At 44.5% G+C, this 27866-nt stretch overlaps 1 protein-coding gene across 1 annotated transcript; it reads right to left on the reverse strand.

The window, feature by feature from the left end:
• Window positions 1-24152: 24152 nt before the first annotated feature.
• LOC106560636 (nucleoside diphosphate kinase 7-like) lies at window positions 24153-27608 on the reverse strand. The gene is made up of 5 exons (XM_014123699.2): window positions 27604-27608; window positions 27267-27317; window positions 26599-26806; window positions 24316-24421; window positions 24153-24169 (listed from the first exon to the last, which is right to left on the reverse strand). Exons 1-5 carry the CDS (start codon window positions 27606-27608, stop codon window positions 24153-24155), a joined length of 387 nt encoding a protein of 128 aa, XP_013979174.2.
• Window positions 27609-27866: the final 258 nt, after the last annotated feature.

The raw sequence follows: 27866 nt of genomic DNA on the forward strand, positions 1-27866 counted from the left end.
CCCCTTACACTAAGTCTGAATTTGTCCTGCTAGGTGACCTAAACTGGGACACGCTAAAACCACCTGACCAAGTCCTAAAGCAATGGGACTCCCTAAATCTTTCTCAGATTATTACCAATCCCACACGGTATGCCTCCAAACACCCAGAAAAGGCTACTCTCCTCGATGTTATCCTCACAAATAATCCTGATATGTGTCATGACGTTGGCCTCTTTGGGTTTTCTATGCACCATCCCCCTCCTTCTGTCTCCAACCCCAGGCTAAGTGAGTGCGGTCATAAATTCCGAAGGAGAATGTCCTGCAGTATAAAGAGACAGTGTTTTCATGGAGAGAACAAAGGATTCTTCCACCTCACAGAATTGGAGAACCGAACGACATTTATGTTCTGGAGAAGGTATAAAAGATCGGTGAAGAATCCAGCTACGAACTGGTCCGTTTGGTACAATGTTGTGAAACTCATGAGAGACAATACGGCCATATTACCCTAATAATGTTTATATGATAGCCTCAGCTATGAGACTGACATCTAAATGGTTGTATCAACTGAATGAATAAGGATAAACCTATTTGGAATATGTTGGGATGCTTGTAAGAGGTTAATGTGAGAGAATTGTATTTTCTACTTAAAGTTTTACCAAGTCACTGGCACGCCCCCAGGGACACAGACAGGACATGGCGTCATGTGACAGCCTTTTCTACGTTCAGTATATGAACCCCCACCCAGGGTTTCTTTCTTGAGACCAGCTTACCTCGAGAAGAGAGGGCCAAAGTTTGACCATGCATTCCTCCACTGAACTTTAACCATACCACGTGGTTAAACTATTAGACTACCGACAGAATAATAACAAGTCTTTGATATTAATTACTAGTCTGCAGCTAGGAATTTGGTATAATTGAACGCGAAGACCGACGAAACATCCATTCTATAACGACATTAATGAATGTCGCTTTGAAAGATCCATTCTAACCAAGAGAGAGAGAGAGACAAAGATCACGACGACACACTGAGCGTAAATATATATATTGATTGCAATTGTTTCCGAATGAGTGAGCGTTCATGTGCAAAGGATTAGCATATCAATTGTTATAATTAGCAACTTTTGTTTAACAAGCCGCCCTGCCGGTTTGCCCACTAGGGCACATTCCTCTACCATTTCTTTGTAACGATACCTACTGTTTTGTATGCTTTCTGTGAATTACTTAGTTTAGTAAATAAATGATTTTAAGACAATTGATGTATGGATGACTTAGTGAAGACTGGGTTCGTGCAGATAACAACAATTTACGACGTTTGGAATGAGACTGATGCGAGATAAAAATATATCATTAACCTCTTGTCGTTCGCCTAGGATAGGGGGCGCTACAGCGATTTTTGAATTTGTGCCCATTTTAAACGGCCTCCTACTCAAACTCAGAAGCTAGGATATGCATATAATTAATACTTGTGGATAGAAAACACCCTAAAGTTTCTAAAACTGTTTGAATGGTGTCTGTGAGTATAACAGAACTCATATGGCAGTCAAAACCCCGAGACCGATCGTAACAGGAAGTGGAATTCTGAATTGCGGACTCAACTTCATCAGTTTGCCTGTAAATCACACAGTGAGCAATGGTTCATTGAGCACTTCCTATTGCTTCCACTAGATGCCCCCAGTCTTTACAAAGTGATTTGAGCCTTCTACTGTGAAAACTGAATGAATGAGACGCAGTGGAAGGTGGTCACATGGAGAGGGCCATCACCATTATGACGCCGGCGCCCCTGGCTACCCTCCCCTTTCGAAACGTTTTGAATCTTATTGGAGCTCTGGTTGAAAAAGGCCCTAAAGATTTACGTTATACAACGTTTGACATGTTTGAACGAACCTAAATTTAAAAAAAGGCATTTTTTCGAAAGTGGAGTCCCGCGCACGACGGAACTTTTGGTGCAGCCTTCAGAACGCGCTAACAAGAACAAGCTATTGGAACATAAAGGATTAACTTTTTCGAACGAAAATACATTTGTTGTGGACCTGGGATCCCTAGAAGTGCTTTCTGATGAAGATAATCAAAGGTAAGGGATTATTGACAATAGTATACAAGACTAGATTTGATATGCGATTGTTCCAAGATGGCGCTGACCTGTAACGGTAGCCTATTTTCTGAGTATCGCATCCCCTTTTATCGCAAAGTGTGATTACCCAGTAAAGTTATTTTTAAATCTGGCATTACAGGTGCTTTCAAGAGATATTCATCTATAAATCTTAGAATGACAATATTACATTTTAAAAATGTTTTTGAATAGTAATTTAGTAAATTGTAGCGCTGTTTCACCGGATGCATTTGAGGGAAAATAGTTAGTCAACGTTACGCGCCGATGTAAAATGCTGTTTTTATATATAAATATGAACTTTATCTAACAAAAGAATGCATGTATTGTGTAACATGATGTCCTAGGGGTGTCATCTGATGAAGATTGTCAAAGGTTAGTGCTGCATTTAGCTGTTTTTTGGTTATTTGTGATGCATGTGGTTGGTCGGAAAATGGCTATGTGGCTACTTTTACGATATACTCCTCTAACATAATCTAATGTTTTGCTTTTGCTGTAAAGCCTTTTTGAAATCGGACAACGCGGTTCGATTCAGGAGAGGTGTATCTATAAAACGATATAACATAGTCCTATATTTGAAAAAAAATATATATTAAATTTCGTTATGCTAATGGCGATAGGATTTTTCGCTGGATGTCCGTCCCGCAAATGGGACAGAGCCCGACCAGGGGTCAGAAGATATCAGAAGATAATCGATCAGATATTATAATATCTGACAGTTATATTAGGAAAATTATAACTGTATAATCTGAATATTTTCCTTGGTGCCCCGACCTCCTAGTTAATTACAGTTACACGATTAATCAGTTAATCGCGTAATAATAATTACAGAGAGTTATTTGATAAAAATAAGTCTTCGGTTTAAATGATGCCCAAAGACACGACATATGTATCAGTCTGGTGTTTCCTGTAATGACCTCAGTGATCACTGTTTTACAGCCTGTGTTTGTAATGCCTGCCCAGTGAAACAACCTGTTCCAATTTGTCATAGACACATGCTAACTAACTTTAATGAGCAAGCCTTCCTTCATGACCTGGCCTCTGTAAAAGGGTATAGAATTAACTTGATCCCCTCTGTCAAAGACGCTTGTACCTTTTAAAAAATATTTTCTGTGATATTGTTAACAAACACACCCCCATAAAGAAAATTTGAATTAAAAACAGGTTCAGCCCCTGGTTCGACCGTGATCTTGCAGAGTTACTCCACCTCAAGAATTGCATTTGGCGAAAGGCTCTGCACACAGATATTCAGGCTGACCGGCTCTCGTTCAGGCAAATGAGAAATAAGTGCGCTCAGGCTATCCGGAAGGCCAAAGTTAGTTACTTTAAGGAGCAGTTCTCTCTCTGTGGGTCTAACCCCAAGAAGTTCTGGAAAACGGTTAAAGACCTGGAGAATAAACCCTCCTCCTCACAGCTGCCCATGTCCCTTAATGTTGATGATGTGGTTGTTACTGATAAGAAGCACATGGCTGAGCTCTTTAATCCTATTCCTATTCCGATTCCTATTTGACTCAGCCATGCCTCCTTGCCTGTCCAACATTTCCTCATCTTGCACCCCTTCTAATGCGACTAGCCCCGATGCTTCTCCCTATTTGTCCCCTGCCCCGCTACAAAGTTTCTCCCTGCAGGCGGTCACTGAGTCCAAGGTACTAAAGAAGCGCCTTAAACTTGACCCCAAAAAACATCTGGGTCAGATGGTTTAGACCCTTTCTTCTTTAAGTTTGCTGTCCCTATCATCGCCAAGCCTATCTCTGACCTTTTTAACCTGTCTCTCCTTTCTGGGGAGGTTCCCATTGCTTGGAAGGCAGCCACGGTTCGTCCTTCATTTAAAGGGGGAGATCAAGCTGATCCTAACTGTTATAGGCCTATTTCTATTTTGCCCTGTTTATCAAAAGTGTTGGAAAAATTGGTCAATAATCAACTGACTGGCTTTCTTGATGTCTATAGTATTTTCTCTGGTATGCAATCTGGTTTCTGCTCAGATTATGGAGGTGTCACTGCAAACTTAAAGGTCCTCAATGATGTCACCATTGCCCTTGATTTTAAGCAATGCTGTGCTGCTATTTTTATTGACGTGGCCAGTGCTTTTGATACGATAGACCATTCCATTCTTGTGGGCCGGCTAAGGAGTATTGGTGTCTCTGAAGGGCCTTTGGCCTGGTTTGCCAACTAACTCTCTCAAAGCGTGCAGTGTATAAATGTAACAGTATAGCTTCCGTCCCTCTCCTCGCCCCTACCTGGGCTCGAACCAGGGACCCTCTGCACACATCGACAACAGCCACCCTCTAATTTGTCAAATGCGCCAAATACAACAGGTACAACCTTACCATGAAATGCTGACTTATAAGTCCTTAACCAACAACGCAGTTCAAGAAATAGAGTTAAGAAAATATTTACTAAATAAACTAAAGTAAAAAAAAATAATCTGAAAGTAACACAAGAAATGTACATAATAACGAGGCTATATACTGGGGGTACCGGTACCGAGTCAATGTCTCAGGGGAACAGGTTAGTTGAGGTAATTTGTAAAGTGACTATGCATAGATAATAAACAGTGAGTAGCAGCAGTGTAAAAACAAATGGGGGGAGGGGAGGGCGTCAATGTAAATAGTCTGTGTGGCCATTTGATCAATTGTTCAGCAGTCTTAAGGCTTGGGGGTAGAAGCTGTTAAAGAGCCTTTTGGTCCTAGACTTGGCGCTCCGGTACCGCTTGCCGTGCGGTAGCAGAGAGAATAGTCTATGACTGGAGACTTTTACAATTTTCTGGGCCTTGCTCTGACACCGCCTGGTTTTGAGGTCCTGGATGGCAGGAAGTTTGGCCCCAGTGATGTACTGGGCCGTACACACTATCCTCTGAAGCTCCATACGGAAGGATGCCGAGCGGTTGCCATACCAGGCGGTGATGCAATCGGTCAGGCATACCCGACCAATAACATGAGGGAGTGTGATGACACAGTTATTCCCGGTTCGTGGGAAATGCGTCATATTCTAAATGACATATCTCCAGTTCAAGTTTGAGAATTAAATAACTAAATACATTCTGGAAAAAAGAACTGGCAACGTCACTACGATTCATAACATTGAGAAAGGACAATAGTTTTGCGCTAAAGGGTATGATGTCTTCTCTTTATTAGATAACTAGTCTGTTGCTACTCTCATCTAAAATGAGCTAACATAAGCTAGCATAAGGGATTCCATTCCAAGCACAGAGGAGTTATTCTATTTGATATAGCAACACTGTTAGTTTCCCTTACGAGCCTTTCATTCAAATAGCAATTTATCATATTCTTGACCTTCAACAGATGCCCAGCCTTTGGCAGGAAAACATCTCAGCTGGGAGAATAAAAGTTCCCCCCCATTCAATGGTGTTTCCTTTCAAGTTGTGGGCACAAAGACATATGAATGCCACCAGGATACAGACAAAAACAAAAGCCAAAGAGAAATATGCTGCTGAAATGATCCAAGAAGGCAGTAAGTTCAAAGACAGATCAATGTAGGTTATACCATTTATGTTGAAGTACTAACTAACAATGGAATGTTCCTTGAGAAAATGTAAAAAGATGGGACTTATGATCATGATGTCAGTGATCTTCAGGTAGGAAAGTCGGAGCTTCAGAAAGATGCCCGATTATCTGACTTGGAATTCTGAGTTGGATGACCGTTCAATCTGATTTTTCCCAGTTGGAGATTGTTTTAGTTCCCAGTTGGAGATCGTTTTAGTTCCCAGTTGGAGATCGTTTTAGTTCCCAGTTGTCTTGAACGCGCTGAAGTCGGAATTCAAGATTTCTGAGTTCTAAGTTCCCTTGTTGTTTTGAAAGTGGCATTTTCAAACGGGTGTCCCAACTCTGTGGTCACTAAAGATCCCATGGCACTTATTGCAAGAGTATGTAATGGTGAGTACCATGATGGGTAATGTGTATATCAAACTGTATTCCTATACAGTCATGTAATACTGTGTAATGTGTATATGAAACTGTATTCCTATCATGTAATACTGTGTAATGTGTATATCAAACTGTATTCCTATCATGTAACTGTGTAATGTGTATATGAAACTGTATTCCTATCATGTAATACTGTGTAATGTGTATATCAAACTGTATTCCTATCATGTAACTGTGTAATGTGTATATCAAACTGTATTCCTATCATGTAATACTGTGTAATGTGTATATGAAACTGAAGAGGGGGGTGGATGGTGAGTTACCCCCGTATAGAGTGGGGTGGTGGGTTACCCCTGTATAGAGTGGGGTTAGGGTGGTGAGTTACCCTGTATAGAGTGGTGTTAGGGTGGTGAGTTACCCCTGTATAGTGGGGTGAGGATGGTGAGTTACCCCTGTATAGAGTGGTGTTAGGATGGTGAGTTACCCCTGTATAGAGTGGGGTGGTAAGTTACCCCTCTATAGAGTGGGGTTAGGGTGGTGAGTTACCCCTGTATAGTGTGGGGTTAGGATGGTGAGTTACCCCTGTATAGAGTGGGGTTAGGATGGTGAGTTACCCCTGTATAGAGTGGGGTTAGGGTGGTGACTTACCCCTGTATAGCGTGGGGTTAGCATGGTGAGTTACCCCTGTATAGAGTGGGGTTAGGATGGTGAGTTACCCCTGTATAGAGTGGGATGGTGAGTTACCCCTGTATAGAGTGGGGTGGTGAGTTACCCCTGTACAGAGTGGTGTTAGGGTGGTGACTTACCCATGTATAGAGTTGGGTTAGGATGGTGTCTTACCCCTGTATAGAGTGGGATGGTGAGTTACCCCTGTATAGAGTGGTGTTAAGGTGGTGAGTTACCCCTGTATAGAGTGGTGTTAGGGTGGTGAGTTACCCCTGTATAGAGTGGTGTTAGGGTGGTGAGTTACCCCTGTATAGAGTGGGGGTAGGAAGGTGAGTTACCCCTGTATAGAGTGGGGTTAGGATGGTGAGTTACCCCTGTATAGAGTGGTGTTAGGGTGGTGAGTTACCCCTGTATAGAGTGGGGGTAGGGGGGTGAATTACCCCTGTATAGAGAGACACCACTCTCACTTTCGACCAGCTGGTGGATCTGTCCATCCGGCTGGACAACCTGCTGGCTGCTCGCGGACGTCCAGATCGGGGTCTGGTGGTTCCATCCTCCCACACCCCCTCTCCTATACCCAGGGAACTGGGAGAGGGGGTGCACAGGGAGACTGGAGGGGGTTCCCGCTCGCGCACCATCTGTGGCCGCAGAGGTCACACTGCTGGTCGGTGCCGGGTAGGTTCCTCTGGGAATCAAGGTAGCAGGCAGGGTGCTCTGGCGCCACCCCAGGTGAGTAGGCACCATTCTCATCCAGAGCCCTCTGTTGCACTTATGTTTGTGTCTGTTACTTTTATTGATTTTTCCCCGCGTTCCCAGCATAAGGCGCTAGTAGATTCAGGCGCGGCTGGGAATTTCATTGATCAAGCTTTTGCTCGTAGTTTAGGGATCCCCATTGTGCCCGTGGATGTGCCTTTCCCCGTTCACACCTTAGATAGTCGAACATTAGGGTCAGGGTTAATCAGGGAAACCACAGCTCCTTTGAGTATGGTGACGCAGGGGGGTCACAAGGAAAAAAATGGTATTTTCCTTATGGACACTCCTGCGTATCCCGTGGTGCTGGGTCTGCCTTGGTTAATTTGTCATAACCCCACCTTTTCTTGGCCACAGAGGGCTCTCACGGGGTGGTAGCGAGAGCGCTTGGGGAGGTGTTTAGGGGTTTCCGTTGGTGCTACTACGGTGGAAAGTCCAGACCAGGTCTCCACCGTGCGCATTCCCTCTGAATATGCCGATTTGGCTCTCGCCTTCTGTAAAAAGAAGGCGACTCAATTACCACCCCATCGACAGGGGGATTGTGCGATAAATCTCATGGTAGATGCTGCACTTCCCAGGAGTCACGTGTATCCCCTGTCGCAAGCGGAGACGGTTGCTATGGAGACATATGTCTCCGAATCCCTGCGTCAGGGATACATTCGGCCCTCCATTTCACCCGTCTCCTCGAGTTTCTTTTTTGTGAAGAAGAAGGATGGAGGTCTGCGCCCGTGCATTGATTATCGAGGTCTCAATAAAATCACGGTGGGTTACAGTTACCCACTACCTCTGATCGCCCCGGCGATTGAGTTAATGCACGGGGTGCGCTTCTTCACTAAACTGGATCTCAGGAGTGCGTACAACCTGGTGCGTATCTGAGATGGAGACGAGTGGAAGACAGCATTTAGTACCACCTCAGGGCATTCTGAGTACCTCGTCATGCCGTATAGGGTTGAAGAATGCTCCATCAGTCTTCCAATCTTTTGTAGATGAGATTTTCAGGGACCTGCACGAGCAGGGTGTAGTGGTACACGCGCCGAGCATGTGTCCCTGAAGCGCAAAGTGCTTGGTCGCCTGTTGGAGCATGACCTGTATGTCAAGGCTGAGAAATGTCTGTTCTTTCAACAGTCCGTCTCCTTCTTAGGATATCGCCTATCCACGTCAGAAGTGGAGATGGAGAGTGACCGCATTGCAGCCGTGCGTAATTGGCCGACTCCCACCACGGTGAAGGACGTGCAGTGATTTTTAGGGTTTGCCAATTACTACTGGAGGTTTATCCAGGGTTTTGGTCAGGTAGCTGCTCCCATTACCTCACTGCTGAAGGGGGGTCCGGTGCGCTTGCAGTGGTCGGCTGGGGCGGACAGGGCTTTTAGGAAACTAAAGGCTCTGTTTACCTCGGTTCCTGTGTTGGCTCATCCGGATCCGTCTTTGCAATTCATAGTGGAGGTGGACGCGTCTGAGGCTGGGATAGGAGCTGTGCTCTCTCAGCATTTGGGTACGCCACCTAAGCTCCGCCCCTGTGCCTTCTTCTCTAAGAAGCTCAGCCCGGCAGAGCGAAACTATGATGTGGGGGACCGGGAGCTGTTGTCTATTGTCACGGCTTTGAAGGCGTGGAGACACTGGCTTGAGGTGGCTAGACACCCTTTTCTCATCTGGACTGACCACCGCAATCTGGAGTACATCCGGGAGGCGAGGAGACTGAATCCTCACCAGGCAAGGTGGGCCATGTTTTTCACCCGTTTTGTGTTTACCCTCTCTTACAGACCAGGTTCCCAGAACGTTAAGGCAGACGCACTGTCCCGGCTGTATGACACAGAGGAGCGGTTCATGGATCCCACTCCCATCATCCCAGCCTCTTGTTTGGTGGCACCGATAGTATGGGAGCTGGACGTGGACATTGAGCGGGCATCACGTGCAGAGCCCGTTCCCCCTGAGTGTCCAGTTGGCCTTCTGCTGTCTGCGACCGATTGATCTACTGGGCTCACACGTCACCCTCCTCTGGTCATCCTGGGATTGGTCGGACGATGCGCTGTTATAGTGGGAGGTACTGGTGGCCCACCTTAGCTAAGGACGTGAGGGTTTATGTTTCCTCCTGCTCGGTGTGCGCCCAGTGCAAGGCTCCTAGACACCTGCCCAGAGGGAAGTTACAACCCTTACCCGTTCCACAACGGCCGTGGTCGCACCTGTCGGTGGATTTTATAACAGATCTTCCACTTTCACAAGGTAACACCACGATCCTGGTCGTTGTGGATCATTTTTCTAAGTCCTGTCGTCTCCTCCCTTTGCCCGGTCTCCCTACGGCCCTACAAACGGCGGAGTCTCTGTTTACACATGTCTTTCGGCACTACAGGGTGCCTGAGGATATAGTGTCTGATCGGGGTCCCCAGTTCATGTCAAGGGTCTAGACGGCGTTCATGGAATGTCTGGGGGTCTCAGTCAGCCTTACCTCGGGTTTTCACCCTAAGAGTAACGGGTAGGTGGAGAGAGTGAACCAGGATGTGGGTAGGTTTCTGAGGTCATATTGCCAGGACCGGCCGGGGGAGTGGGCGGCGTTCGTGCCTTGGGAAGAGATGGCTCAGAACTCGCTCCGCCACTCCTCCACTAACCTCTCTCCCTTTCAGTGTGTGTTAGGGTATCAGCCGGTTCTGGCCCCATCAGAGTCAGACCGAGGCTCCTGCGGTGGACCACTGGTTCCGGCGCGCGGAGGAGACCTGGGACGCCGCTCACGTCCACCTTCAGCTCACCGTATGACGCCAGAAAGTTGGCGCAGACCGTCACCGCAGTGAGGCCCCGGTGTTCGCACTGGGGGACAGGGTCTGGCTCTCGACCCGAAACCTTCCCCTCCGCCTACCCTGCCGGAAGCTGGGTCCGCGGTTTGTGGGGCCGTTTAAAGTCCTGAGGAGAGTGAACGAGGTATGTTATAGGTTAAAGCTTCCCCCCAATTACTGCATTAACCCCTCGTTCCATGTGTCTCTCCTCAGGCTGGTGGTGGCTGGCCCGCTCCAGGAGGCTGAGGTGCGGGAGGTTCCTCCGCCCCCTCTGGACATTGAGGGGGCCCCGGCGTACTCCGTTAGATCCATCCTGGATTCGAGACATCGGGCGAGGGGCCTTCAGTACCTCGTGGACTGGGAGGTGTATGGTCCGGAGGAGAGATGCTGGGTTCCGGTGGAGGACGTCACCGGTCTTCTAGCCCTCACTGATCCATTTTTCATTATCCATTGGTTTTGTCTTGTTTTCACACACACCTGCTTCCAATCCCATTCATTACCTGTTGTGCATTTAACCCTCTGTTTCCCCTCATGTCCTTGTCCGAGATTGTTTGTATGTTATTTTGTGTTGTGTATTTTGTAGTAGTGAGCTACGTGTATTGTTGCCCATGTTATTTTATGTACATTTTGGTTTTGGAGTTCGTTGTTTGTTTATTATTTTATTAAAACAACTCCAGTGATACCAAGTTGGTTTCTCCTGCGCCTGACTTCCCTGCCACCTACACACACGACGATGACAGGTTGAAGTTTTCATCTTAAAACAAACAAAAAAAAATCTGCCAATTTCAAACATTTACATTCCTGTGAAACAGTGTACGTTTAACTTGTGAATTACATGTTTATTTAGAAAATATACATCTAAAATCAAGATGGATCCATTTGTTTTGTCTACATGCCATTTTAAAAACAACGCAGATATTGGAGTAAAACGATTTTGGCTTAAGACAAGTAAATATGAGTAAGTGCAAACATGACAAGCTGAGTTTGAATAAGACATCCGATTACCACTCTGCATTTATTACCATTGAATTTATTATATCTAATAAACAAATCATTGATAAATCATTTATAACAGTTGGTTTTATTATATCTAATACACAACTAAATCATTGATGAACGCTAGATAAAATAAATGCATGTCTCTTGTCTGCCTCTGGAAGCCGGTCGGCGTACGCTGGGCTTGGGCGATATACCGTTTATATCGTATAACCGGGGTATTGCAAAATACAGACGGTATGATTTCCACAATACCATTTTATTTTTATTTTTTTAAACGGGGGGTGGGGGACCCCCACGCAGGACCTCCTGCGTGCTACGCCACTGCTTATAACTATAAATTAAATCTAAAATGTGTCAAATAAATTCTATCCAGATCAGGGCTCCCAGCTATGTGTTTGGTTTTGTCAAATTGATAGCCAAGTGGCTAGATGTCAAGATCAAGCTTCATGGTTACAGCAGAGATGTTTAATCCCCTCCTGCAGCAAGATCCCTGTAGCCTAAATACTGTATATAGAGTAATTATATATATATATTTTTTTTATAGCGTCCCTTGTGTGCACTTCCGGTAATACCGTATACCCAGGTTTGGTACAGAAACAGTATGGACATCTGGATACCACCCTACTCAACCCAATGCCAGCAGCATAGCACCCTGCATACCACTGCTGGCTTGCTTCTGAAGCGAAGCAGGGTTGGTCCTGGTCAGTCCCTGGATGGGAGACCAGATGCTGCTGGAAGTGGTGTTGGAGGGCCAATAGGAGGCACTCTTTCCTCTGGTCTAAAAAAATATCCCGATGCCCCAGGGCCTTCCCTGTGTAGGGTGCTGTCTTTTGGATGGGATGTTAAATGGGTGTCCTGACTCTCTGAGGTCATTAAAGATCCCATGGCACTTATCGTAAGAGTAGGGGGGTGTTAATCCCGATGTCCTGGCTAAATTCCCAATCTGGCCCTCAAAACCATCACGGTCACCTAATAATCCCCAGTTTACAATTGTCTCATTCCTCCTCCTCTCCCCTGTAACTATTCCCCAGGTTGTTGCTGTAAATCAGAATGTGTTCTCAGTCAACTTACCGGGGGGAAAAAAAAGAAAAATCTCTAGCATACTGCTGAATTTGTCACACTCCCTCATCTGATTGGTTGGGTAGGCTAGGCTGTTGGACTTTGTGGATGTCGTAACTAGTGATGACCCCCCCCCAACTGGCACTGTTGCTAGGAGATCAGGTTCTGGGAGCCTAGCAACAGATGTGTGTCTATTCCAGTCATGACTGTGCACAAATGTAGAGTCACGACTTCCCCTCCCATTGGTTGAAGATTGTAGACGGATGAGGCAAGCCTCCTTTCAACTGGCCCTTCACACAAATCAAAGAGAGATTTCTCAGGCCTTTTAACTCATTTACAGAGTAGAGCTCTGTGTTCCATTGACTGAGCCCCTTAAGACTGGACTACTACTCTAGATGTGTCTGAAATGGCACCCTATTCCCTACATAGTGCACTACTTTTGACCAGTGCCCTCATGGGGAATATAGTGGCATTTGGTTTGCAGCCTCTGAGTCCAGCCTCTGAGTCCAGCCTCACAGCCAAGGCGTGGTCGGACTCCTCATAGCCTGGCATTGATCATATGGACTTTGTTCAAGGAGGCAGTGGTGTGAGGATAGGTTAAAAGGCTCAGTGCAGTCAAAAACGTGATTTTCCTTGTGTTTTATACACTGCTCAAAAAAATAAAGGGAACACTTAAACAACACAATGTAACTCCAAGTCAATCACACTTCTGTGAAATCAAACTGTCCACTTAGGAAGCAACACTGATTGACAATAAATTTCACATGCTGTTGTGCAAATGGAATAGACAACAGGTGGAAATTATAGGCAATTAGCAAGACACCCCCAATAAAGGAGTGGTTCTGCAGGTGGGGACCACAGACCACTTCTCAGTTCCTATGCTTCCTGGCTGATGTTTTGGTCACTTTTGAATGCTGGCGGTGCTTTCACTCTAGTGGTAGCATGAAACGGAGTCAACAACCCACACAAGTGGCTCAGGTAGTGCAGCTCATCCAGGATGGCACATCAATGCGAGCTGTGGCAAGAAGGTTTGCTCTGTCTGTCAGCGTACTGTCCAGAGCATGGAGGCGCTACCAGGAGACAGGCCAGTACATCAGGAGACGTGGAGGAGGCCGTAGGAGGGCAACAACCCAGCAGCAGGACCGCTACCTCCGCCTTTGTGCAAGGAGGAGCAGGAGAAGCACTGCCAGAGCCCTGCAAAATGACCTCCAGCAGGCCACAAATGTGCATGTGTCTGCTCAAACGGTCAGAAACAGACTCCATGAGGGTGGTATGAGGGCCCGACGTCCACAGGTGGGGGTTGTGCTTACAGCCCAACACCGTGCAGGACGTTTGGCATAAGCCAGAGAACACCAAGATTGGAAAATTTGCCACTGGCGCCCTGTGCTCTTCACAGATGAAAGCAGGTTCACACTGAGCACGTGACAGACGTGACAGAGTCTGGAGACGCCGTGGAGAACGTTCTGCTGCCTGCAACATCCTCCAGCATGACCAGTTTGGCGGTGGGTCAGTCATGGTGTGGGGTGGCATTTCTTTGGGTGGCCGCACAGCCCTCCATGTGCTCGCCAGAGGTAGCCTGACTGCCATTAGGTACCGAGATGAGATCCTCAGACCCCTTATGAGACCATATGCTGGTGCGGTTGGCCCTGGGTTCCTCCTAATGCAAGACAATGCTAGACCTCATGTGGCTGGAGTGTGTCAGCAGTTCCTGCAAGAGGAAGGCATTGATGCTATGGACTGGCCCGCCCGTTCCCCAGACCTGAATCCAATTGAGCACATCTGGGACATCATGTCTCGCTCCATCCACCAATGCCACGTTGCACCACAGACTGTCCAGGAGTTGGCGGATGCTTTAGTCCAGGTCTGGGAGGAGATCCCTCAGGAGACTATCCGCCACCTCATCAGGAGCATGCCCAGGCGTTGTAGGGAGGTCATACAGGCACGTGGAGGCCACACACACTACTGAGCCTCATTTTGACTTGTTTTAAGGACATTACATCAAAGTTGGATCAGCCTGTAGCGTGGTTTTCCACTTTAATTTTGAGTGTGACTCCAAATCCAGACCTCCATGGGTTGATAAATTGGATTTCCATTGATTATTTTTGTGTGATTTTGTTGTCAGCACATTCAACTATGTAAAGAAAAAAGTATTTAATAAGATTATTTCTTTCATTCAGATCTAGGATGTGTTGTTTAAGTGTTCCCTTTATTTTTTTGAGCAGTATATATTTCCACACTACGAGGTTGGAATAATACTGTGAAATTGTGAAAATGAGGATAATGCCCTTTCAGTGTAAGAGCTGTTTGAAAAGACTTCCTGAAATTTCAGCCTGTTTTGGTGGGATGGAGTTTTGGTGTGCCTTGTGACATCACCAGGTGATCATTTAGTTAATAGACCAATAAGAGAGTTCCAGACCTCTCTGCCAATAACAGCTAGTTTTCAGTTTTCCCCTCCCCACTCAGACCACTCCCAGACAGTCCTTGCAAAAATTCTTACTTGAAAAATGTCTCTTTATTAAGAAGCTATTTTGGTTTATTGTTGATCATTTTAGTAAGGTACTTAATTGTTACCCAAAATTGATTTAATATTAAAATATAAACGGCTGCATTGGGTTATAGAACAGCTGTAGCTCTGGCAGGCTGCCTATATCTGTAACAGTGTAACTAAGGTTGAATCAAGGGTGTGAATACTTATGTGAATGAAATATTTCAGTATTTCATTTTCAATACATATATATATAAACATATATATATATGTATGTTTTCACTTTGTCATTATGGGGTATTGTGTGTAGATGGGTGAGAAAAATAAACAATTTAATCCATTTTGAATTCAGGCTGTAACACAGCAAAATGTGTAATACGTCAAGGGGTATGAATACTTTCTGAAGGTACTGTAGCAGCTGCTACTTGAAGAAATAAACCTATAACGACAGTGTTTTAACGACGCATCGTTCTTACAGTGGCCAAGGCTTTTCCCAAAACACCACGCAGAAAGAGTGATTAATGTGTTGACAGCGATAGGATGGAAAGAAAAGCGGCGATGCTCTCAGATCAGCTTTCTCCATTAAAATCTTACCTTTACATTAGAATTATTTCACAATACTGACGATGGATCAGCTCCTAGAAAGATATTACCGCTTATGGCTGCAAATATTAGGTGTGTCATATCCTGACCAGTAAGGGGTCATTTTGTTATTGTAGTTGGTCAGGACGTGGCAGGGGTGTGTTTCGGGGTTTTTGTTTATGTTCTATGTTTTCTATTTCTATGTGGGTTTTCTAGTATGTCTATTTCTATGTTAGTTTTGGGAACGACCTCCAATTAGAAGCAGCTGGTTGTCGTTGCTTCTAATTGGAGGCCATATTTAAGTGGGTTTATTTTCTCTTGTGTTTGTGGGTGGTTGTTTCTTTGTATAGCTGTGTAGCCTTACAGGACTGTTGTTCGTTTTCTTGTTTTGTTTAGTGTTCACGTTTAAAAAATAAAAGTATAAGTATGGACACTTACCACGCTGCGTATTGGTCCGATATTTCTTACTCCTCAGAAGACGAAGATTATGACAAGGTGGCTTATAATGCCTACCCTATAGTAATGCACTAACTCACAGATTTGGCACATCATTGATCACCTGTTAGGCTACACATCAGTAGCATACAAGTAGCAAAATAGAACTCAATTGAAAATGAAATGTATTTGAAAATCTAATTTAATTAAAGTCTTATAGCTTTGTGTATTTATATTTTAATGCAGTAATCTCGGTTTTAAACGGCGCTTGTTTGCATCAATTGTAAAGACATTGGCAACTTTGTATTTCCTACGAAGTTTCTAACGATGATGCTTTTAGAAAACTTTTCGTTCTGTTCCGCTCCGTTCTATTCTACTCTGTTCTGTTCTGCTCTGTTCTATTCTACTCTGTTCTATTCTACTCTGTTCTGCTCTGTTCTATTCTGCTCTGTTCTATTCTACTCTGTTCCGCTCCGTTCTATTCTACTCTGTTCCGCTCTGTTCTATTCTATTCTGTTCTCCTCTGTTCAATTCTACTCTGTTCTGCTCCGTTCTGTTCTGCTCCGTTCTATTCTACTCTGTTCTGCTCTGTTCTATTCTACTCTGTTCCGCTCTGTTCTATTCTACTCTGTTCTGTTCTGCTCTGTTCTATTCTACTCCGTTCCGCTCTGTTCTATTCTACTCTGTTCTGCTCTGTTCTATTCTACTCTGTTCCGCTCTGTTCTATTCTACTCTGTTCTGCTCTGTTCAATTCTACTCTGTTCTGCTCTGTTCTATTCTACTGTGTTCTGCTCCGTTCTATTCTGCTCCGTTCTATTCTACTCTGTTCTGCTCTGTTGTATTCTACTCTGTTCTGCTCTGTTCTATTCTACTCTGTTCTGCTCTGTTCTATTGTACTGTGTTCTGCTCCGTTCTATTCTGCTCCATTCTATTCTACTCTGTTCTGCTCTGTTCTATTCTACTCTGCTCTGCTCTGTTCTATTCTGTTCTATTCTACTCTGTTCTGCTCTGTTCTATTTTACTCTGTTCTGCTCTGTTCTATTCTACTCTGTTCTGCTCTGTTGTATTCTACTCTGTTCTGCTCTGTTCTATTCTGCTCCGTTCTATTCTACTCTGTTCTATTCTGCTCTGCTCTGTTCTATTCTACTCTGTTCTACTCTGTTCCACTCTGGTCTATTCTACTCTGTTCCACTCTGGTCTATTCTACTCTGCTCTGTTCCGCTCCATTCAAAAAAATTTTTTGCCTTTTTTCTCCCCAATTTTGTGGTATCCAATTGGTAGTTACAGTCTTGTCTCATCGCTGCAACTCCCGTACGGACTCAGGAGAGGTGAAGGTAGAGAGCCATGCGTCCTCCGAAACACAACCCAACCAAGCCGCACTGCTTCTTGACACAATGCCCACTTAACCCGGAAGCCAGCCACACCGAGGTGTCAGAGGAAACACTGTACACCTGGCGACCGTGTGCATGCGCCCAAACCATCCCCTAACCATGCTGGGCCAATTGTGCGCTGCCCCATGGGTCTCCCGGTTGCGACACAACCTGGACTCGAACCAGGATCTCTAGTGACACAGCAAGCAACTGAGATGCAGTGCCTTAGACTACTGCGCCACTCGGGAAACCCTAGAACAATCTTCTTAACCTCACCAGTCAGGCTTCAAGATAGATGACTCAACTGAGACTGCTCTTCCTCTGTGTCACAGAGCTTCTCTGTTCTGCCAAAGCTGACTCTCTCTCCTCTGTTCTCATCCTCCTAGATCTATCCGCTGCCTTCAACACTGTGAACCATCAGATCGTCCTCTCCACCCTCTCTGGGCTGGGCGTCTCAGGCTCTGCCTCCTCTCCACCCTCTCAGGGCTAGGCATCTCAGGTTCTGCCTCCTCTCCACCCTCTCAGGGCTGGGCGTCTCAGGCTCTGCCTCCTCTCCACCCTCTCAGGGTTGGGCGTCTCAGGCTCTGCACACTCCTGGATTGCATCCTAAATGGCAGGTTGCTCCTATCAGGTGATGTGGAGAGGATCTGTGTCTGCACTATGTACTCTCACTACTGGTGTCCCCCAGGGCTCGGTTCTTTTTACACCGAGTCACTCGACTCCGTCATATTCTCACATGGTCTCTCCTATCATTCCTATGCGGACGACACTTAACTACTTTTCTCCTTCCCCCGTTTCTGACATCTAGGTGGCGACACTCATCTCTGCGTGCCTGGCAGATTTCTCAGCTTGAATATCGGCCCACTACCTCAAGATCAACCTAGTCATTACGGAGATGCTCTTCCTCCCGGGAAAAGCATGCCAAGAACTCTCCATCACAGTTGACAACTCCATGGTGTCCACCTCCCAGAGTGCAAAGAACCTTGGCTTGACCCTGGACAACACCCCGTCGTTCTCTGTAAACATCAAGGCATTGACTCGCTCCTGCAGGTTCCTAAGTTCTCCCCGTTCTTCCACACACTCCTTCTTCAAGACCTTGGTGCTTGCCTATGAAGCAGCAAGGGGAACTGCACCTCTTTACCTTGAGGCTATGCTCAAATCCTACATTCCAACCCGAGCCGTCACCTCTCGTCTTTTGGCCATCTCACCCCTAAGAGAGAGGGCAGCTCCCACTCAGTCAAAGCTCTTCTCTGTCCTGGCACTCCAATGGTGGAACAGGCTGCACCCTAAAGTCAGGACAGCGGAGTCCCTGGCCATCTTTTGAAATCGTCTGAAACACTACCTGGTACTCAGTACCCAAGGCTCCATCTAATGGCCTGGTACTCAGGGCTCTATCTAATGGCCTGGTACTCAGTACCCAGGGCTCTATCTAATGGCCTGGTACTCAGTACCCAGGGCTCTATCTAATAGCCTGCTACTCAGTACCCAGGGCTGTATTGTCCCTTTAACCACTTGTATTAGTATTTATTATGGATCCCCATTAGTTCCTGCCAAGGCAGCAGCTACTCTTCCTGGGGTTTATAATGGATCCTCATTAGTTCCTGCCAAGGCAGCAGCCCTATCTTCCTGGGGTTTATTATGGATCCCCATTAGTTCCTGCCAAGGCAGCAGCTACTCTTCCTGGGGTTTATTATGGATCCCCATTAGTTCCTGCCAAGGCAGCAGCTACTCTTCCTGGGGTTTATTATGGATCCCCATTAGTTCCTGCCAAGGCAGCAGCTACTCTTCCTGGGGTTTATTATGGATCCCCATTAGTTCCTGCCAAGGCAGCAGCTTCTCTTCCTGGGGTTTATTATGGATCCCCATTAGTTCCTGCTAAGGCAGCAGCTACTCTTCCTGGGGTTTATTATGGATCCCCATTAGTTCCTGTCAAGGCAGCGGCTACTCTTCTTGGGGTTTATTATGGATCCCCATTAGTTCCTGCCAAGGCAGCAGCTACTCTTCCTGGGGTTGAGGTAGTTATACAATTTGTTTTTTAAATTACAATACATTCATAACAGATTTCACAACAGATTAAGTGTGTGCCCTCAGGCCCCTACTCTACTACCACATATCACCAACACAAAATCCATGTGTACATGTGTGTATGGTGCGTATGTTATCATGTGTGTTTGTATGCATGTGTTAGTGCTGCTTCACAGTCCCTGCTGTTCCATAAGGTGTATTTTTATCTGTTTTTTAAAATCTGCATCAGTTATCTGTTATTCGGCTTCAACCGGAACGCAAATGAAATAGAAAATCATATTAAAGCACATCATCAAAACAGTATCATGCTTTTAAAACTCACCTCACTGTGATTGATCAATGTGAAGAGAGAAGTTCAACAACAGGTTGAAACTGAGTGGTAAACATGGTCGTCGTGGATGTTGTTTCAAAGCCTAACACAACGAAATGGACAGCGCTTTCTAAAGTGATGATTCATTCAAAACACCTACAGTGGGGGAAAAAAGTATTTAGTCAGCCACCAATTGTGCAAGTTCTCCCACTTAAAAAGATGAGAGAGGCCTGTAATTTTCATCATAGGTACACTTCAACGATGACAGACAAAATGAGAAAAAAAATCCTGAAAATCACATTGTAGGATTTTTTATGAATTTATTTGCAAATGATGGTGGAAAATAAGTATTTGGTCAATAACAAAAGTCTATCTCAATACTTTGTTATATGCCCTTTGTTGGCAATGACACAGGTCAAACGTTTTCTGTAAGTCTTCACAAGGTTTTCACACACTGTTGCTGGTATTTTGGCCCATTCCGCCATGCAGATCTCCTCTAGAGCAGTGATGTTTTGGGGCTGTCGCTGGGCAACACTGACTTTCAACTCCCTCCAAAGATTTTCTATGGGGTTGAGATCTGGAGACTGGCTAGGCCACTCCAGGACCTTGAAATGCTTCTTACGAAGCCACTCCTTTGTTGCCCGGGCGGTGTGTTTGGGATCATTGTCATGCTGAAAGACCCAGCCATGTTTCATCTTCAATGCCCTCGCTGATGGAAGGAGGTTTTCACTCAAAATCTCACGATACATGGCCCCACTCATTCTTTCCTTTACACGGATCAGTCGTCCTGGTCCCTTTGCAGAAAAACAGCCACAAAGCATGATGTTTCCACCCCCATGCTTCACAGTAGGTATGGTGTTCTTTGGATGCAACTCACGACGAGTTGAGTTTTTACCAAAAAGTTCTATTTTGGTTTCATCTGACCATATGACATTCTCCCAATCCTCTTCTGGATCATCCAAATGCTCTCTAGCAAACTTCAGACAGGCCTGGACATGTACTGGCTTAAGCAGGGGGACACGTCTGGCACTGCAGGATTTGAGTCCCTGGCGGCGTAGTGTGTTACTGATGGTAGGCTTTGTTACTTTGGTCCCAGCTCTCTGCAGGTCATTCACTAGGTCCCCCCGTGTGGTTCTGGGATTTTTGCTCACCGTTCTTGTGATAATTTTGACCCCTCGGGGTGAGATCTTTCGTGGAGCCCCAGATCGAGGGAGATTATCAGTGGTCTTGTATGTCTTCCATTTCCTAATAATTGCTCCCACAGTTGATTTCTTCAAACCAAGCTGCTTACCTATTGCAGATTCAGTCTTCCCAGCCTGGTGCAGGTCTACAATTTTGTTTCTGGTGTCCTTTGACAGCTCTTTGGTCTTGGCCATAGTGGAGTTTGGAGTGTGACTGTTTGAGGTTGTGGACAGGTGTCTTTTATACTGATAACAAGTTCAAACAGGTGCCATTAATACAGGTAACGAGTGGAGGACAGAGGAGCCTCTTAAAGAAGAAGTTACAGGTCTGTGAGACCCAGAAATCTTGCTTGTTTGTAGGTGACCAAATACTTATTTTCCACCATAATTTGCAAATAAATTCATTAAAAATCCTACAATTTGATTTTCTGGATTTTTTTTCTCATTTTGTCTGTCATAGCTGACGTGTACCTATGATGAAAATTACAGGCCTCTCTCATCTTTTTAAGTGGGAGAACTTGCACAATTGGTGGCTGACTAAATACTTTTTCCCCCCACTGTATATGCATATTAGAGCGTATGCATATTAGAACTTATTTTACATTTACATTTTAGTAATTTAGCAGACGCGCTTATCCAGAGCGACTTACAGTAGTGAATGCATACATTTCATTTGATGCATTTATTTGTTTATTTTTTTGTACAGGCCGCCCGTGGGAATCGAACCCACAACCCTGGCATTGCACACACCATGCTCTACCAACTGAGCCACAGGGAAGACTTATGCATATTCATAGCCCTATATATGAGCCCAAGCCCCCCCCCCCAGAAAAACATAAAACAAAACTGATTTTAAGATGTACGTAATTGGTCAAGCGTATACTCCAAAATTAAACAAATTCTAGTAATTGTTTCTGTTTTTAAAATGTACTTAAGTACAGTGGAAAAAGTACAAAATTGTCATACTTCAGTGAAAGTAAATGCTATGCATCAAATTCCTTACATTAAGCTAACAGGACTGCACAATTATTAATATTGACGGACAGCCAGGGGCACACTCCACACTAATTTAGAAATGAAGCATGTGTTTAGTGAGTCCGCCAGATCAGAGGCAGTAGGGATGACCAGGGATGTTCTCTGTTTAGTGAGTCCTCCAGATCAGAGGCAGTAGGAATGACCAGGGATGCTCTCTGTTTAGTGAGTCCACCAGATCAGAGGCAGTAGGGATGACCAGGGATGTTCTCTGTTTAGTGAGTCCTCCAGATCAGAGGCAGTAGGAATGACCAGGGATGCTCTCTGTTTAGTGAGTCCACCAGATCAGAGGCAGTAGGGATGACCAGGGATGTTCTCTGTTTAGTGAGTCCTCCAGATCAGAGGCAGTAGGGATGACCAGGGATGTTCTCTGTTTAGTGAGTCCTCCAGATCAGAGGCAGTAGGGATGACCAGGGATGTTCTCTGTTTAGTGAGTCCACCAGATCAGAGGCAGTAGGGATGACCAGGGATGTTCTCTGTTTAGTGAGTCCACCATATCAGAGGCAGTAAGGATGACCAGGGATGTTCTCTGTTTAGTGAGTCCGCCAGATCAGAGACAGTAAGGACGACCAGGGATGTTCTCTGTTTAGTGAGTCTGCCAGATCAGAGGCAGTAAGGATGACCAGGCGTTGTTATTGATTGAACCATAATTCTGTACTGACTGAGCATTCGAAATGTAACAAATACGTTTTGGTGTCGGGGAAAATGTATGGGAGTAAAACATAAAAGTTGTCAAAAAATATCAATAGATTTAAGTAGTACTTTAAAGTACTTTACACTACTGCTTTTTTTTTATTTTTTACCCTGCCCCTGTCGCTTTTGCAATCCAATGCCTGAATTTTCTCCATCTCCTTAGCTATCATACTCTGCTGCTACCGGGCATTCCACTGATTTCAAACCTCGGTCCTCCAGAAAGTGGAGAGCCTTAGCAACACTTTTGAAGTTCTACATGATGTCTTTAAAAAAAATCCGCATTAGAAAGGATAACCTACACATACTGAGCAGCTCATGTTATAGACAGAAGCGTGCTACATGGCAGATCATGGCAGACCAATCCAAACTCATCTCTCGGCATGTTCAGCCCACCCATTATCTCAGCTAATCATAGCTAGTAGGAAGGTTCCTGGCTTTTTCCGTGGCTAAACCAACTAGGCTCGTAATTTAACAATTTTATTTGTATTTACAGATGACATACAAGTTTGTAATTAAGGCATATGAAAGTTCACATTCCAGAAGGCATTTCTGCCAAAAAACACATTTTGCTATATAAAAATGTTTTTTACATTCAAATGCCTCTCCTGTGAAGCAGTGATGTGAGACATCTGCCTAGTTCCCTGAAACGAGTCACATATGCATATTAAAGGTGCATATTAAATTGATTAATTATACTTTTTTTAAAGTAGATGTTCCAAAGGCTGCTTGTATGAGTGGAGATGCTAAACGTGTTTATGCTAATTAACTCTGATCTCATGACTAACCGACAGCATTGCTGGGATGGATGCTACCAGAGAGGAACAGGTGAAACCAGAGGGTTTCCTCCACCCAAAATCTGTCGACAAAAAAAAGACCACATTTTTATTTTAATTTTTTTTGTATGAAGGTCAATGAGAGTGTCGAATTTGGTAAACCAAAAATGTAATTGCTAATTTGCTACGTGAGGCTTATTTTTGATCTAATATAAAAGTTTCGTAATGGTTAGGTTATTACAAATACACGAACATAAGTGGATGTATGTGGCAAAAAAAAAAAACACAACTTTATCAGAGTTGTGCTGGTTGTTTACACGTGTATCTGTCATCTCATCGACTAGAATGGTCCCAGTTGATCTCACCTGCCTTCCATCTCTGAGGACATACATTTCCATTGTTAGAGCAGTCACTCGACCATCTTGTCAATATAATAGATAATCTTTGATGCTGCTTAATCTCCTTAATTACTTGTTTTATTTATTTAACTCTTATTTTACCAGGTAAGTTGACTTGAGAACACATTATTTCTATATTGCTCTCCACCTCTCTCTTTCACCACCTTCTCATTTAACTTCTCAAAGTATTGCCACCCTACAGGACTTTCTCTGACATTTGTCCAACTGTTAATGACAACGACGTAGTGGGTGGAGAGTCAACTCCAAAATAATGGTTTCCTTTCATCTGGAATCACCTGGTCAGTCTATGTCATGGAAAGAGCAGGTGATTTAAATGTTTTGTACACTCTGTGTATACGGTCCCGTGTGGCTCAGTTGGTAGAGCATGGTGTTTGCAACGCCAGGGTTGTGGATTCGATTCCCACGGGGGACCAGTACGGAAAAAAAATGTATGAAATGTATGCATTCACTACTGTAAGTCGCTCTGGATAAGAGCATCTGCTAAAATGTAAAATGTACAGCAACAACCTGGCCAAGTGGCTTCTCTGGATAACAGAGTTAAAACCAAGATGAGAAAGTTACTGTAAGCTACATACTTTGAGCCAAGACCTATTTTAGGGCTTTATCTTAACGGTTATTGACAGTGAGGCTTTTATATCTTAGGAACTCAAAAGTCCTACAGAAAATAGCCATAATGAAAATATAATTTAAGGGGTATGGTATACAAGAGAACTGCACATAGAGTTGCAAAAAGCATAATAAAAAAGTAGTTGTGGAGAGTAAGGCTACGTTCCATGTGAAAGAAAAAGAGGTCTTCCTTACCTTCTGATATAGCGTGAGCTTTGATGACGCAACAGGCACAGTCTGTGTAATTGGCCGTGTTAGCAGGACCATGGCCCGCTGTGGATGGGAAGAAAAATTCCAGTTCCTAGACAAAATAACAAAGCATTACTCATTACTGGTGTACCCCAGGGCTCTGTACTAGGCCCTCTCCTGTTCTCACTACTGGTGTACCCCAGGGCTCTGTACTAGGCCCTCTCCTGTTCTCATTACTGGTGTACCCCAGGGCTCTGTACTAGGCCCTCTCCTGTTCTCACTACTGGTGTACCCCAGGGCTCTGTACTAGGCCCTCTCCTGTTCTCATTACTGGTGTACCCCAGGGCTCTGTACTAGGCCCTCTCCTGTTCTCATTACTGGTGTACCCCAGGGCTCTGTACTAGGCCCTCTCCTGTTCTCACTATTGGTGTACCCCAGGGCGCTGTACTAGGCCCTCTCCTGTTCTCATTACTGGTGTACCCCAGGGCTCTGTACTAGGCCCTCTCCTGTTCGCACTACTGGTGTCCCCCAGGGATCAGTATTAGAGCATCTGCTGTTCTCTACTGCTGTCCCCAAGGGCTCGGTACTAGGCGATGTGCGATGTTTAACCTCTCTAGGCTAGGCGGGACAAATTCGTCCCACCTACGTAACAGCCACTGCTATCCTGTGGCGCGATTTTCAAAACCTTAAAAATCGTATTACTTCAATTTCTCAAACATATGACTATTTTATAGCCATTTAAAGACAAGACTCTCGTTAATCTAACCACACTGTCCGATTTCAAAAAGGCTTTACAACGAAAGCAAAACATTAGATTATGTCAGCAGAGTACCAAGCCAGAAATAATCAGACACCCATTTTTCAAGCCAGCATATAATGTCACCAAAACCCAGAAGACAGCTAAATGCAGCACTCACCTTTGATGATCTTCATCAGATGACAACCCTAGGACATTATGTTATACAATACATGCATGTTTTGTTCAATCAAGTTCATATTTATATCAAAAACCAGCTTTTTACATTAGCATGTGACGTTCAGAACTAGCATACCCCCCGCAAACTTCCGGGGAATTCGCTAACATTTTACTAAATTACTCACGATAAACGTTCACAAAAAGCATAACAATTATTTTAAGAATTATAGATACAGACCTCCTCTATGCACTCGATATGTCCGATTTTAAAATAGCTTTTTGGTGAAAGCACATTTTGCAATATTCTAAGTACATAGCCCAGGCATCACGGGCTCGCTATTTAGACACCCGGCAAGTTTAGCACTCACCATAATCATATTTACTATTATAAAAGTTTGATTACCTTTTGTTGTCTTCGTCAGAATACACACCCAGGACTGCTACTTCAATAACAAATGTTGGTTTGGTCCAAAATAATCCATCGTTATATCCGAATAGCGGCGTTTTGTTTGTGCGTTCCAGACACTATCTGAAATAGTAAAGAAGTGTCGCGCGCATGGCGCAATTCGTGACAATAAAATTCTAAGTATTCCATTACCGTACTTCGAAGCATGTCAACCGCTGTTTAAAATCAATTTTTACGACATTTTTCTCGTAGAAAAGCGATAATATTCCGACAGGGAATCTCCTTTTCGGCAAACAGAGGAAAAAATCCCAAAGGCGGGGGCGGTCGGGGTCACGCGCATAAGCCAGTGTCCCTTGATCGGCCACTTCAGAAAGGCGATAATGTGTTTCAGCCTGGGGCTGGAATGACGACATTCTGTTTTTTTCCCGGGCTCTGAGCGCCTATGGACGACTTGGGAAGTGTCACGTTAGAGCAGAGATCCTTAGTAAATGATAGAGATGGAAAACAAGTTCAAGAAATAGTCAGACAGGCCACTTCCTGTAAAGGAATCTCTCAGGTTTTGACCTGCCATTTGAGTTCTGTTATACTCACAGACACCATTCAAACAGTTTTAGAAAATTTAGGGTGTTTTCTATCCATATGTAATAAGTATATGCATATTCTAGTTACTGGGTAGGAGTGGTAACCAGATTAAATCGGTATGTTTTTTATCCAGCCGTGTCAATACTGCCCCCTATCCTAAACAGGTTAACAGTGAGAATGGCAGAATGGTGAACTTACTAAATGACTGAGAGGTTGACTGTGTGATAATAGGTTGCTTCTTGTGTAAATATTTTCTGTCTGGATTTTTATGATTTGTATGTAGTAAAGGGCTTACATGTGTTCCATATATATATACACACTGTATGTTACAGGAGAAGGTCAATTTGGGAAATTTGTTCCTGTTCTCTCTACTAGAATGACTTACTCTTGCTGCTGAAGCCAGTGAGTCAGACCCATGTCCAGCATTTCTGGTGTTATCTGTGCCAACCTGGTCAGTGAGGCTTGGTGGGGCCTCTTTCCGTGCCATGCCCCAGATAGTGGGGCCTAGAATCCTTCTCCACACTGAAACCGCCTCTTCACCCATCGGCTCCATGGCAACCCCAGGCCCAGAGGTCATAAATTGCACCAGGTTGCTGAAAAACACAGCATGAAAAAAAACCTCCAATAAACTCTCAGCTCTGGATATGAGAAGAAGAAGAGCGTTTAGCAACATAACCTTTACTGGAATCTCTACTACAGTACAAATAAACTACTTATGAACTATTTCTGCTCTGATGGTGAGAAATATGTCATTGAAGGTGACATTTGTAAAGGGTAAGAATACACCACAGCGATTTCGGTGACTATATTCAAAGAAAATGTGTGGATTAATTTAAACTACTTCTAATTCTCTTGATTTAAGAGGTGTCCTTTTCCCCTGTCAAGACTGTTCAAAATGTCACCACAATGTCAGCGCAATAAATGTCACAGAGAATGTTAAATGATGGTGGTGGTTACTGGTAGATGGGCCTTGGAGCCTCCTTGAAAATTGCCCTGGCCGCTCTGCTCACACAGAGAGAAGACAGGCTAATCATTTACACAGGAAGGACTCGCTTGAAGAAAGACTTTGTCTGATGTTCAGTGTAAAAGTCTGCTGCCTGCCTCCTGTATGTAAGGAACCCATAAACACACAGAGTTAATGAGTGATCAGATAAAGTCAGGCGTTGACTGCTGGATCATTCCCAGGACAAACCCAAATAGCACCCTATTCTCTAAATAGTGCACTACTTTTGACCAGTGCACTATGATCCCTGATCAAAAGAAGTGCACTATAAAAGGGAACAGGGTGCCATTTGGGACGCAGACCTAACAACCCACTACAGAGGACAAAAGACGCCCGGGGACTCCACAAGTCAATGACATTACTAGATTACTGTTTTATTCTGCACACTTCATGGAAAATACTTTGGAGAGGCATTCTGGGTAATGTGCTCGTGTTACAGGTGGCACTAAATCAAATCAAATGTATTTGTCACATACACATGGTTAGCAGGTGTTAATGCAAGTGTAGCGAAATGCTTGTGCTTCTAGTTCCGACCATGCAGTAATATCTAACAAGTAATATAACCTAACAATTCCACAACAACTACTTTATACACACAAGTGCAAAGGAATGAATATGAATATGTACATAAAAATATATAAATGAGTGAT

The sequence above is a fragment of the Salmo salar genome, chromosome ssa10, assembly GCF_905237065.1.
Source record: "Salmo salar chromosome ssa10, Ssal_v3.1, whole genome shotgun sequence".
Classification (NCBI taxonomy): Eukaryota; Metazoa; Chordata; class Actinopteri; order Salmoniformes; family Salmonidae; genus Salmo; species Salmo salar.

What these genes read in the sequence shown, in the direction of transcription:
- LOC106560636 (XM_014123699.2), bottom strand. An exon ending in CAGACAAAGTCTTTCTTCAA is followed by an intron (nt 26,807 to 27,266) that starts GCGAGTCCTTCC and finishes TGTGTTTTTCAG; the next exon opens with CAACCTGGTGCAATTTATGA. An exon ending in CACTGGCTTCAGCAGCAAGA is followed by an intron (nt 24,422 to 26,598) that starts GTAAGTCATTCT and finishes TATTTTGTCTAG; the next exon opens with GAACTGGAATTTTTCTTCCC.